The sequence below is a fragment of the Punica granatum genome, chromosome 5 (assembly GCF_007655135.1).
Source record: "Punica granatum isolate Tunisia-2019 chromosome 5, ASM765513v2, whole genome shotgun sequence".
Taxonomy (NCBI): Eukaryota; Viridiplantae; Streptophyta; class Magnoliopsida; order Myrtales; family Lythraceae; genus Punica; species Punica granatum.
Window position 1 is genome coordinate 5831313 of NC_045131.1, and position 14271 is coordinate 5845583.

At 40.3% G+C, this 14271-nt stretch overlaps 3 protein-coding genes across 3 annotated transcripts; all 3 read right to left on the minus strand.

Moving 5' to 3' along the window:
* Positions 1-3562: 3562 nt before the first annotated feature.
* LOC116209592 (cytochrome P450 81Q32-like) lies at positions 3563-5702 on the minus strand. The gene is made up of 2 exons (XM_031543280.1): positions 4693-5702; positions 3563-4473 (listed from the first exon to the last, which is right to left on the minus strand). Exons 1-2 carry the CDS (start codon positions 5590-5592, stop codon positions 3820-3822), a joined length of 1554 nt encoding a protein of 517 aa, XP_031399140.1. The 5' UTR covers positions 5593-5702; the 3' UTR covers positions 3563-3819.
* A 2724-nt stretch (positions 5703-8426) lies between these two features.
* Positions 8427-10163, minus strand: LOC116207941 (cytochrome P450 81E8-like; the record flags this gene model as incomplete). Its single annotated transcript, XM_031541084.1, has 2 exons — positions 8427-9170; positions 9306-10163. Coding segments are annotated over 2 exons (1491 nt in total), but the record flags the coding sequence as incomplete, so codon positions are not given.
* A 1160-nt stretch (positions 10164-11323) lies between these two features.
* Positions 11324-13474, minus strand: LOC116206775 (cytochrome P450 81Q32-like). Its single transcript, XM_031539579.1, has 2 exons — positions 12535-13474; positions 11324-12316 (listed from the first exon to the last, which is right to left on the minus strand). The coding sequence occupies exons 1-2, from the start codon at positions 13438-13440 to the stop codon at positions 11660-11662; spliced, it is 1563 nt and encodes a 520-aa protein (XP_031395439.1). The 5' UTR covers positions 13441-13474; the 3' UTR covers positions 11324-11659.
* Positions 13475-14271: the final 797 nt, after the last annotated feature.

Consider the following 14271-nt stretch of genomic DNA (forward strand, 5'->3'; position numbering starts at 1 on the left):
TTTTTTACACGATCGTTCTCTAAATCGTTATTGTCCTGTGAAAAATCATCGTGCTATTTTCGTCAACAGAAAATAGAATGTTTTGATGAAGGATTTTTAATGAAAAAGAGGTCCTTTAAGATCGAAATGTTTTCCCTGATGTAAATTTTTTTTTCTTTTTTCTTTTGAGAGGCATGTTTAGTACAGTGGCATCTTGCTCAACCTAGGTGGTATAGAGTTTGTTTCTAATCAACAGGACTCTCCATGCCGCGTAAATATTCCTTCCTTATCTATACCCTTTTAAATCCATGCATCTCTTTCTAAATCGTAGGTTCATTTTAATCAAAGACATATATTGCACATACATAGTTAACATTATTATTAACCTTTTTTTTTCTGAATCCTGGCATTCGAAAATCCAATTGAGCCTCAACTAATCCAGTCGAATTTTGTTAAGGGGTAAAACTCTCACAGCGTGAATTTTCTGCATTCATAAGGACTTAAACCAGAGACCTTGCTTAAGCGAAACAAACGCCGAATTTCATGAACCAACCCATATTGGTATTTAACATTATATATTGTAATTTTTATTTTGCTGTTATATATAATATATATATTTGTTTGATATATTATAAGAACGTGTATATATATAGTGGAAGACTTATATTGTACATACAAAGTTAACATTATATATTGGAGCTATATAAATAGAAGCCGTTTACACGAAACATTTACCATTATATTTGTGTTTGCAAAGATGTGTTGGTTTTTTGCAAACTTTATATATATATATTGTGTTGCATCCACATCCACTACCAACGCCGCTCTATGCCAATTTGATTGTTTCAAAAAAGTTTCATCAAGTTTTATCTTCACTTCCTTTATTATGATATTTTGCTTGGAGAGACTATTATTTTCTTTTAGTTGATATATTTTCTCACATATTTTCATTAATTTCATCTTTTCACACATTTGTACGAAAAATTCATATTTTTCTTTTGATTGATATATATGCTCATATATATTAATTCAAGTCTATTCTTTTCACACATGCCTCAAATCTCAATTTTCTTTAGCGAGTTTGTAATTCGTGTATATATTTATAACATTTTTTCTACCAAAAAATTAAGAGATTATTTGTATTTTATATCGTGCCCATTCAATGCACAGATATTCAACTAGTTAATGATATTACTAAAGATTGCCTTCTAGAGAAAAAAAAAAAAGAGATTGTGGTAAAAATTATAAAAGTTAACGCATTTATGCGTATGCTTTATTAAAAGAACATGAAGAAACTATTCACAATGAGCTGAGGGTCTCTCAAAATGCCACTTGGGGTTGAGGGTCTTTTAGAACGCTAACGTAGCAAGTCCTCATCGATCCAACGAGAGGCTCTCGTGAGAGTAATTTGAATTATAATATATATATATATATATATATATATATATATATAGATTCTTATAGTCTTTGCATCTCCTCTCGTGGCCGATTCAAGTGGAGAGTTGTCAGTTTTTGAGAGAGAGACGGGAAGAAATAAATATGACCACTGACGATGCAATTTATCGAAACAAATTAATCTCCGCTTGAACGTCAGAAAGCCATTTTTAGCTTGGGTTTTTCAAAAAATGTTATCCTAATTCTAATGATGAGAGTTCTAATTAAGGGCTTGTTAGACTTAGCGGGACAATGGAAATTCGTACATTGGAACCACGCAGCTCAATTTTCATTGATTCATGAGTGAGTACAAATAGGCATAACGACTTAGCTGAAAAGGAAGCAATATGTTGGAAATAATTATTAAAAGAGAGTGTAGCGCAATAGTGCAAGCTCTCGCCTGACAATCAAAAAATTACAGGTTTGATATCTACTAGGACTATCTGTACCCATTTATTATTTATTAGTATATTTCTTTGATTATACTAGGTCGATGTTCTCACTTGTAACCGAAAAAATATGTTGGAAACAATTCTGTCTGAGAAATTAATGCCAGAATATCTAATAACTCATGATTGACTAAATCAACTAATATATAGCAAATCCCCCATTTGTCCCATAATACTCTCCCTCAAATTGGAGTACGAGGGTCTCAAACGTCCAACTTGCTAAGGATGAAGCGGAAGGATCTCGATCCAATGTCTTCGTGAAAATGTCTCTGAGTTGCACTTGGGTTGAAACATTGGTAGTGACATTGACTTGAGATTTGAGTTCACAAATAAAATGACAATAGATCTCGATACACTTGGTTCGTTCATGAAATACGGGGTTAGCTGCAATATGCAATGTAGCCTGGTTGTCGTAGAATATTCGGGTGGGATGTGCGAGTGCAATCCCAATGGAAGCGAGCAAGCTCCGTAGCCATAAAATTTCACTGATAGCAGCAGCCATGACTTTATATTCTGCCTCTGCAGGTGATCAGGATGCCATGACATCTTCTTTGTTTTCTAGGAAATACGATAGCCACCCAAAATTATAAAATAACCCGTAATTGAGCGGTGGGTCATCGAGCAACTAAGTTTGAGTCACAATATGCTTCAAGGTCCATGGAGTTGGGACGTAGAAATTTCCTTAACCTGGGAGTTGCTTGAGGTACTGAAGTACTTGCATGGCGACATCCCAATGGCCTTGACGAAGATCCTGCGTGCTAAAATATGCATTGAATAACTGAGTTTTAGCTGAGTGACCGTTAAATAAAGGAGACGACCAACTAAGTGTCTATATCGAATCGGGTCATCAAGGGGGCGCCCGAATCAACGTAAATGATGGTGTTGTTCCATCATAAATGGAGACAACCTAGAACATAACATCCCACACTCTGTAAGAATATTGAGGACATATTTGCTCAGACTGAGAAAAAGGTCGAAATTCATTCAAGTTACCTCAATTCCCAAGAAATATCTGAGAGGACCTGAATCCTTGATGCAAAAACATTAATCAAGATACCCCTTGAAGGACTTGCAGTGACCCGAATTATTGCCTGCCAAAATCACGTCATCAATGTAGACAAGCATGGTATCTCAAGAAATATTCTGCCCCACGAAAACATAAACAGAGAGTGCAACGCCTGATTGACAAAAACTGTAATGCTATAGAGCATCCGCAAACTTGGAGTACCAATTGCGTGATGCCTGACAAAGCCCTTAAGTGACTTGCGAAGCCTGCGAACAAATCCTGCTTTTTAGGATGTAAAACCAAGCAGAAGCTGCATATAAACTTCTTCATCTAAGTCTCTATGTAGGAACGCTTTATGAACATCTATTTGGTGCATCTCTCAGCCTTTGGCCACTAATATAGTCAACAAGCATCTAACGGCGACGAGCTTATCCATGGGAGCGAAAGTCTCTTGTTGAAATTAATACCCTCTATTTGAGTAAAGCCCTTGGCAACAAGACACTCCTCATAATGCTCCATGTTGCCGTTTGCTCGTGGCTTGATCTTAAACACCCACTCAAATAATCGATCGGGCGTTTGCCGGTGGGAAGATCTTCAATTGTCCTTGTTTTGTTTAAATTTGTCTTTAAAGAACATTAGTATGTCTAATTATCAGTGCTTCTCAAGATACTCATACATACAGCTAATGAAAACATGATTCATGAGTCCTTATCTCAATATATCGGTACAACGAATTCTTGGAAAATTTTCAATCAAGCTTTCTGTAGGCTCTATTAACTGAGGTATACTTATTTATCGAGACAAATACCGTGAAAATTAGCTATGAAGTATATGTGCTTCTCAAGTTACTCATCATCCTTGATGCAACTATATAAAATTAATTCACAAAAAAAAAAAAAAAGCTACATAAATCGTGAATCCTTCATCCTCAAACATCCCAACGTCTTGAGCTCATTCAACCCCAGTAGTCTTCGATTCTTCGGAAATCAACTTGTGCATAGCAGGCCGAGCCTTGCACATCACTTCCAAGGGCACCTCTCTAGGCATGGTGGTTCCCCTGCCTTCGGTCAAGTCGACCGGTTCCACACCCACCCTTTTCCAATCGAAGCATTGAATCAACGACCCCAAGGTCAGTCCCATCACACGCTGAGCCAGAGGCACACCGGGGCAGGCCCTCCTCCCGAGCCCGAACGGCAGTATCAACTTATGGGCTTCTCTATTGCCCACCTCTGCCCCGGCGCCCTCGAACCTCTCGGGCCTGAAAGCTGCAGGGTCCCCCCACAGCGCAGGGTCCCTGTGGATGGCCCATGCGTTGACTAGGACCATCGAGTCGCGGGGCACGTGGTACCCTCCTATCTGGCAATCCTCAGACGCTCGGTGGGGTACTAACAACGGGGCCGCCGGCTTCAGCCGGAGGGTCTCGGAGATGATATTCTGGAGGTAGGGCAGCTTTGAGATATCAGCTTCATCGATCAGGCGATCTTGGCCTATTTGCACATCAATCTCGATCCTCGCCTTGTCCAATATGTTCGGGTGGTTCACCAAATAGGATAGTGCCCATTCCAATGTAACAGATGAAGTGTCTGTCCCTGCTAGCAACATCACCTGCATAGAAATACAATCACATATGTTTTCGATTTGCCCCACCTGATTATTTGGAAATCCAGTGGGTCCGACTAATTTCAATTCCCGCAGGTATGCATATATAATTTGTTCTCTACTTAAGGAAGGGCGCACATGTATATATGCCAACCAAAACCTATGAAGTAAGGAAGGCCCCTTTTTTCTTCAGCAGAAAATGAAAATCACCACTTAATTACTTACCATTATGAATCCTTTGATGATTTGATCCGTGTAGTAGCCGGGCTCTGATTCTTGCAAGCTGAGTAGATGATCGATCGTAGTGTTCTTGATCTCCGAGCCATCAATTTTCTTCCGTCGGTGTTCATCGATCAAGGCCTGCAAGAACGCATCTGTCTTCTCAAAGAGCCTGATCATCCCCTTATTAATCCCCTTGTAATCCATCCACCTCAGGACGGGCAAGAACTCGCTCGGGTTCACACCAATCTTAAATACTTCCTTGATAATATACTTGAATTCTTTCGCTTCTTCATTGTCGACTACGTTGTCCCCAAAATACCGCTTCCCTGCCATCATTCTCATCATAATATTGAACATCAGCTCAGTCAGCTTGGACTTCATCTCTACCCGGGTGAATTCTGGGAGAGAGCTCCCCTTGGTCAACAACTTCTGGAGCAGCCTACTAATCTCGTCCCTCCGGATCCCCCTCTGGGCATTGAGGCGGTGAGTCGAGAAGATTTCGATGGCACTGACCCGGCGCAGGTTCCTCCAGTGCTCGCCATAGGCTGATGACCCAACCGTGGTGTAGTTGTACCCAAAGTACTTACCATCAGTAGTATTCACCCGATTTGCCAGCACGACGTCATGCTTGGTGAAGCACTCCTCGGCCACCTGCAGGGACGACACGATGACTGTTGGCTGGGAGCCAAGCCGCAGGAAGAACACGGGGCCATACTTCTCGGCGAGGGCGTGTAGAGTTTGATGGAGAGGGTGTTTGAGGTAGTGGAGGTGGCCGATAATGGGGAGAGAAAGGGGACTCGGGGGAAGGTTCTTGTTCCTTAAAAGCTTGTGGAAGAAGAAGTGATCGAGGGCAAGGACGAGGAACGGAAGAGAGAGCAGGACATGGAGCAAAGTGACTTCCATGGTTTGTGATGATTTATGAAAGTTGGAAAATTTGTGCTTTGTAGAGGCTCCATTTCTTATTATAAGAGGAAGATGGATCTAATAGATGAAATAAAAATAATAATAGTTAAATAAAACAGTATGGGTAGTCCCACCGATCATTGAACTGGGGACCTTTAGGTTACAAGGCTAGAGTGTGCGCTACAACCTTCCTTGTTTATAGAGGCTCCATTTGTTTCGTGTAGTCTGTGTCAATAAAAGCATTTTAGGTTCGATTGTCACCGCTATACCTCTTTATTTTTTATTTCCATTTCTGATCATTAGATGCAATTTTTTCTTTCTTTCATTCTTTTTCAGTTATAGTGGAGCTCCTACGAGTTTTTCTGTTTTAGAAAAATATGCATATGAGGGAAGGTCTAAAAATATAATCAATTGCACCATACAATCAAAATAAATTACTCAAATTTGTATTAAGTTACATATAAGTTTCTAGTAAATTGCCGACAAAGGAATGGAATTACTAACAGAAAAGATAAATTATACGCATTCCAAGATAAATTACACATCTTTCGAAATAAGTTATACAAAATTTGAAATAAATTACACACATTTCAAGCAACTTTGCTCTTTTTTAGTGAATTACTTAAACTTTTACTCACATGCGTAGTAAATTACTTGATAGTATAGTGCAATCAATTCCATGCACGACCAAAACTCGTCCCCCTATTAACACCATAATCGATTTAACTGTGAATAATAATATATGTTCAATTATCATGGTTTGTGAATCGAAGTTGATTTGGTTGAGATTTTTTTTCGCCTTGGAAATTTCCTCGAGTTGATTATTCGCTTGTGAATCGAAGTTGGCATGGTTGAATTTTCTTCGCCTTGGAAATTTCCTCGGAGCTGATGTTCTTTCTAGTCATTCTCCCCCCATTCACACCATAATCTAAATATTTAACTGTGAATAATATTTTTTGTTTCAATTATCACGGTTTCTGAATCGAAGTTGAAATGGTTGAATTTTCTTCGTCCTTGGAAATTTCCTCGAGTTGATTATCGGTTTGTGAATCTAAGTGGGCATGGTTGATCTTTCTTCGCCTTTCCACGGAGTTGATTTTTCTTTATAATTCTTGTAGCTTTACATCTATCTCTTCGTGGCCTAATCAAAGCGAGAGTTGTTAGCCTTTGACAGAGACAGAAAGAAACAAATATGACCATATTAATCTCCGTTTGAACGTCAGAAAGTTACTTTCAGCTCGGTTTTTAAAAGATCTTATTCGACTTATAATCGAGAAGTACGAAATAAAGGAAAATATAAATTTCACTTATAAGAATCAAACTTATGACTTATTAGTTTCGAATCGCTGTTTTATACCACTATACCAATAGTTTTTTCCTCTGAGAGTTCTCAATTAAGGGCTGATTAGTGGAGCGATGGAAATCATGGATTTTCCTCACTAAATCTCACTCAGCACAAATAATTGCTCAAAAATTCAAAAGCTTGTGGGGGACTCTTTACACTGATTTACCGAGACAAATATCATTAACAGTAGTTCATGATCCACATGTTGTGCGGACGCTATTGAATAACTTTTTATTGCAACTAATTTAAATAATTTTCCATATTATGCATAAATAAAATTTAGTTCAAACCGAATGAATTATGTTAAGCATATTAATAAATTACAAAAAACATTCATATGGGCTAATAAAAAATGATATATTTACTTTAACATCAACTTGAGAGTAATTATCTTAAAATTATTAATCATATATAAGCTTATTCTCAAAGTAAGGACGAAACATATCAATCTGAAAATTTCTTATATTTACATCAATGAATCATAATTTCATTAGAAACAATAAATTATTAATAATTTAATTTTGATTAATAAAATAATATATTTAGTCAAACATGCAAAGTATACCTCTTTATCAAGAAAAATCATATCAAAATTCATAATTTTGTTATTTCTTCCTGTCTCAATTCTTTAGTATATGATAAATCATACTATTTCAAAATCTATTATGATATAAATGATAAAGAAAAATTTTCAAGCAAATATAGTAGTTCTAAGCAAATAATACAAGCACCAAACAAATTAACATCCAATTGAAAAGATAATATTCTAAACAAATTACTTTTATCATAAGAAATACATGAATTTGACAGTTATGTGTTTCGAGAAAACATGACGAAACCTAGTTAAATGCTAGTGAAGTATTGCGAATCGATCAAATTGATGTAAGATATTGGTATTAGTATATCAAATATATAATATATATATATAGTGCAAAGATTATACAGATTAATAAATAAATCTCCCATCGAATATAAAAGTTCCTATATAATGCAATTTTTATCTCAAAAAATAATAGTTTAAGTTTCACTATACTATATATATGACATTCATATAATTGGTAATCGTAGTTTAAGTCTCAATATATAATATATACTGCAAATATATATATGTGTGTGTTTCTAAAGTGAACAAAATATAATCTATATATTCTATTATATAAATATATATTAAATAAGAAGATATTATGATGAATATATTTCTCAATTAATTAATATTTTTTGATAAAAGAATATACAAATTTCCTTACTATATATATGACATGGCATTATGAGGAGAAGGTCTTGTGTGTAGTAAAAATATTACGTGAAATTATATCACGACATATAAAAAATATTATTTTTGACAATAATAAATTATTTTTATCAATAATAATTTTTTCTTATTTTAAACTAAAATGATAAATTCTTATTAACTGATAACATTGTCAATAGCTTCATTATATAAGATTTTAGCCATCACGAGAAAACTCTATTTTATATTTTTGGTGATGTAACGGTGTGACAATTTATATATTCACAGTTCAAGCAACTAATAAAAACATGATTCTTCATCCTCGCAAATGTATGCCCGAAAGTCTCGAGTTTATTCACCCTTAATAGTCTATGATTCTTCGGAGAGCGCCTTGCTCATGACCGGACGAGCTTTGCACAACACTTCCAATGGCACCAATTTAGGCATGGTGACGGCTCTGCCTTTGGTCAAGTCGACCGGCTCCTCACTCACCCTTTTCCAGTCGAAGCACTGAATCAACGATCCCAGGGTCAGGCCCATCACACGATGAGCGAGAGGCGCACCAGGGCAAGCCCTCCTCCCCAGCCCGAACGGCAGTATCAGCTCGTGGGCTTCTTTCTTGCCCACTTCTGGCCCGCCCTCAAACCTCTCTGGCCTGAAACTCGCGGGGTTGTCCCACAGCTTAGGGTCCCGGTGGATGGCCCAGGCGTTGACAATTACCATGGACTTGCGGGGTACATGGTACCCTCCTATCTGGCAGTCCTCGGCTGCATAGTGGGGTACTAAGAGCGGGGCAGCCGGCTTCAGTCGGAGGGTCTCAGAGATGATGTTCTGGAGGTACTGCAGCTTCGAGATATCCGGTTCGTCGATCAGGCGATCTTGACCAACATGTGCATCGATCTCGTTCTTTGCCTTGTCCAGCACATGTGGATTGTTCACCAAATAGGACAATGCCCATTCCATTGTAACCGATGAAGTGTCGGTCCCTGCTAGCAACATCACCTGCACGACATGTATACATTTCATTTTCGGTGGATACGACAAGTATATATTTAATCATGTATATCACATGTTATTTAATTAGGATGTCACGTGCTCGTATAAATTAGGGAAGTTGGCCATGACTATTATACTTACCATTATGAGCCCTTTGATGATTTCATCCGTGTAGTACTCAGGCTCCGATTCTTGCAAGTAAAGAAGATGATCGAGCATAGTGTTCTTGATCTCCGAGCCATCGATTTTCTTCCGCCGGTGCTGATCTATCAAGCCCTGCATGAATGCATCTGTCCTCCTAAAGATCTCGATCATATTCTTGAAGAACTTCCGATAAAAACCCATCCACCTTGGGACGGGCACGAACTCGCCCAGGTTTACTGCCCCGCCGAGCTTTACTACTTCTTTGATGAGATACTTGAACTCCATCAATTCCTCATCTTCGACTTCGTCCTGGAAATATCGCTTCCCTGCCACCATCCTCATCATGATATTGAACGTCAGGTCGGTTAGCTTGGACTTGAGCTCCACCCAGGTGACTCCCTCGAGGGAACCCGCAGACAACTTATGGAGCAGCCTCCTGATCTCGTCCCTCCGGATCTCTGCCAGGACATTGAGGCGGTGGGCCGAGAAGATCTCGATGGTGCTGACCCGGCGCAGGTTCCTCCAGTGGTCGCCGTATGGGGAGGCCGAGATTGTGGTGTAGTTGTACCCGAAGTACTTCCCGGCACTCCTCCTCGGGCGGTTTGCCAGGATGATGTCGTTCTTGGTAAAGCACTCCTCGGCCGCCTCGAGGGACGACACGATGACCGTCGGCTGGGAGCCGAATCGGAGGAAGAACACGGGTCCATGCTTCTCGGCGAGGTCGCGGAGGGCTCGATGGAGGGGGTGTTTGAGGTAGTGGAGGTGGCCTATGATGGGGAGAGAAGGCAGGCTGGGAGGAAGGTTCTTGGCTCTTGAAAGCTTATTGAAAAAGAAGTTGAGGGCAAGAACAACAATGCAAAGTCACTTCCATTGTTGCTGTCACTCACTTTTATCTTTGTATGTGATATGATTATATATACGTGATTATGTATATGTATCTTCATCACAATATGTATGGTTGAAATTTCAAAGAGAAAAATTTGCCTTGAATGATCTTCTGGATATGTATGGGCGGCTCTCTGACTAGTGGTGTCATCTATCAAACCTCGAACATGAAAATAAATATTCAGTAAGTATTATTTAATCATTTAATTATATAGTATTCAAAAAAAAGTCTAAAAATAAAAAATTAATCACATAATAAATCTATAAATTTTCATTTAAATGTATTTTATTGATTATTAATTAGAATGGATAATATAAAGTTTAATCCGGATATTTTGAATTTGGAGAAGAATAGAGTTGGATTGAGTTGAGTAATGGAAAAAAAAAAGACCAATTGATAAAGTCTATCCAAATAATAGTTATGGGGACTACAATTAGAGTGGTCCATAACCAATCGTTGTGCCATTAATAATCAGAATTGGTAATTGAAATCTACTTGACTCAACCTGACCAATTCGCTCACGACAGTGTTGTTCAGAGGCAAAAAGCAAAATCCCGTCCCTGCCGAATAAAGGAAAATTTGGCTTTCTAGGCACCTGCGAATCTCGATTGTTCCAAAGTGCAAACGCATGAAGATACATCGATAGACCCTCTGGAATTCGACTTGCCGGAGGAGATGCTAGTATTCGATCCCAGGGAGATGATCATTGCCGTCGTACCTGGCACACGGTTACGATCCGAGTCTCCATTGCCTGGCCCAGTTCCAGGTGAAGATTGACGTGGAGGGCGTAAAGAAGAATATAATGAGGAAACTGATGATGTAAGACGAGGTGGTCTCCAACCATCCCCAACTCACTTTGCCCCGTTTTCTTTAACAAATAACTAGAATAATATTTTATGTTCAATTATTTGTTTTTTGATCGAAGTTGACGCGGTTGATCTTTCTTTCGCCTTGGAAATTTCCTCGAGGTGTTTTTTTCCTTCTAATGCTTGTAGTTTTCCACCTCCTTGCCACCCAATCTGAGAGTAGTTAGTTTCTCCGAGAGACCGACAGATACAGGAACAAAAAATATATATATATACATGGTCGTGAACGATACAATTTGTTGTAAAAAAATTAATCTTCGTCCTGTATCAGTTTAGCATGATCACAATATGTTCTTAGTGGGTTTTAAAAGCCTCAATACATGTGATCATGATCCTATCCAGGACTGGATAGTGAGACCATGGAAGTCATACATTTTCCTGATCACTTTTATCTCAATATATCGGTACGACGAATTCTTGGAAAATTTTCAATCAACCTTTCTGTAGGCTCTATTAACTGAGGTATACTTATTTATTGAGACAAATACCGTGAAAATTAGCTATGAAGTATATGTGCTTCTCAAGTTACTCATCATCCCCAAAAAAACTGCTGCATAAATCGTGAATCCTTCATCCTCAAACATCCCAATGTCTTGAGCTCATTCAACCCCAGTAGTCTTCGATTCTTCGGAAATCAACTTGTGCATAGCAGGCTGAGCCTTGCACATCACTTCCAATGGCACCTCTCTAGGCATGGTGGTTCTTCCCCTGCCTTCGGTCAGGTCGACCGGTTCCACACCCACCCTTTTCCAATCGAAGCATTGAATCAACGACCCCAAGGTCAGTCCCATCACGAGCTGAGCCAGAGGCACACCAGGGCAGGCCCTCCTCCCGAGCCCGAACGGCAGTATCAACTTATGGGCTTCTCTATTGCCCACCTCTGCCCCGGTGCCCTCGAACCTCTCGGGCCTGAAAGCTGCAGGGTCCCCCCACAGCGCAGGGTCCCTGTGGATGGCCCATGCGTTGACTAGGACCATCGAGTCGCGGGGCACGTGGTACCCTCCAATCTGGCAATCCTCAGACGCTCGGTGGGGTACTAACAACGGGGCTGCCGGCTTCAGCCGGAGGGTCTCGGAGATGATATTCTGGAGGTAGGGCAGCTTTGAGATATCAGCTTCATCGATCAGGCGATCTTGGCCTATTTGCACATCAATCTCGATCCTCGCCTTGTCCAATATGTTCGGGTGGTTCACCAAATAGGATAGTGCCCATTCCAATGTAACCGATGAAGTGTCTGTCCCTGCTAGCAACATCACCTGGATAGAAATACAATCACATATATTTTCGATTTGCCCCACCAGATTATTTGGAAATCCAGTGGGTCCGACTAATTTCAATTCCCGCAGGTATGCATATATAATTTGTTCTCTACTTAAGGAAGGGCGCACATGTAATATGCCAACCAAAACCTATGAAGTAAGGAAGGCCCCTTTTTTCTTCAGCGGAAAATGAAAATCACCACTTAATTACTTACCATTATGAATCCTTTGATGATTTGATCCGTGTAGTAGCCGGGCTCTGATTCTTGCAAGCTGAGTAGATGATCGATCGTAGTGTTCTTGATCTCCGAGCCATCAATTTTCTTCCGTCGGTGTTCATCGATCAAGGCCTGCAAGAACGCATCTGTCTTCTTAAAGAGCCTGATCATCCCCTTATTAATCCTCTTGTAATCCATCCACCTCAGGACGGGCAAGAACTCGCTCAGGTTCGCACCAATCTTAAATTTAAATAATTCATTGATAATATACTTGAATTCTTTCGCTTCTTCATCGTCGACTACGTTGTCCCCAAAATACCGCTTCCCCGCCAACATTCTCATCATAATATTGAACGTCAGCTCGGTCAGCTTGGACTTCATCTCTACCTGGGTGAATTCCGGGAGAGAGCTCCCCGTGGTCAACAACTTCTGGAGCAGCCTACTAATCTCGTCCCTCCGGATCCCCCTCTGGGCATCGAGGCGGTGAGTCGAGAAGATTTCGATGGCACTTACCCGGCGCAGGTTCCTCCAGTGCTCGCCATAGGCTGATGACCCGACCGTGGTGTAGTTGTACCCAAAGTACTTGCCATCGGTTGTATTCACCCGATTTGCCAGCACGATGTCATGCTTGGTGAAGCACTCCTTGGCCACCTGCAGGGACGACACGATGACTGTTGGCCGGGTGCCAAGCCGCAGGAAGAACACGGGGCCATACTTCTCGGCGAGGGCGTGTAGAGTTTGATGGAGAGGGTGTTTGAGGTAGTGGAGGTGGCCGATAATGGGGAGAGAAAGGGGACTCGGGGGAAGGTTCTTGTTCCTTAAAAGCTTGTGGAAGAAGAAGTGATCGAGGGCAAGGACGAGGAACGGAAGAGAGAGCAGGACATGGAGCAAAGTGACTTCCATGGTTTGTGATGATTTATGAAAGTTGGAGAATTTGTGCTTTCTCCATTTCTTATTATAAGAAGACTCATGGATGTAATATATGAAATAAAAATAATAATAGCTAAATAAAGTAGTATGGGTAGTTCCACCGACCATTGAACTGGGGACCTCTAAGTTATAAGGTGAGAATGTGCGCTACAACCTTTCTTGTTTATAGAGGCTCCATTTGTTTCGTATCGTCTATGTCAATAAATGCATTTTAGGTTCGATTGTCACTGTCAGCACCCAATTTCGGTCTATTGGCTCTAGGGGACAAAATCGTTATTTTTTCAATTTATTACCTTATTCTAAAAATAATAATAATAAATAAATAAATAATATTTTTTAAAAAAAATTAATTTTCGGGCAGGCCGAGTAGCGTTGAACGGCTGCACATAAACCGTCGACCCAGAAAAAAAAAAACAACAACAACAACGTTCGGGCAGCGCTCACCGGCTGCCCGCGATCCCCGCCAGCCCGGAGCCCCCAAATCTCGGATTTCCGCGATTTTCTTCAAAATCGGCTGAAATCTTAACGAAAAAGGGGAAGAGATTGCAATTAAATGGGGAGATCGACAATTCGGATAGGGAGAAACAAAACCCAGCAAGAGAAAATGCAAAATTTGTCCTCGATTTGGCCGATTACAAGATCGATTGATTTTGAAAACCCTCGCCGGAAAATGCGATTTTTCCCTCGATTCCGGCCGTTTCGACCCTGGTGAAGTCCAAATCGGACACCGCGCAGCTCAAGCGGTGCCCAGAGCCATCTCCCGCGTCCAATGCGATTTTTCCCTCGATTCCGGCCGTTTCGACC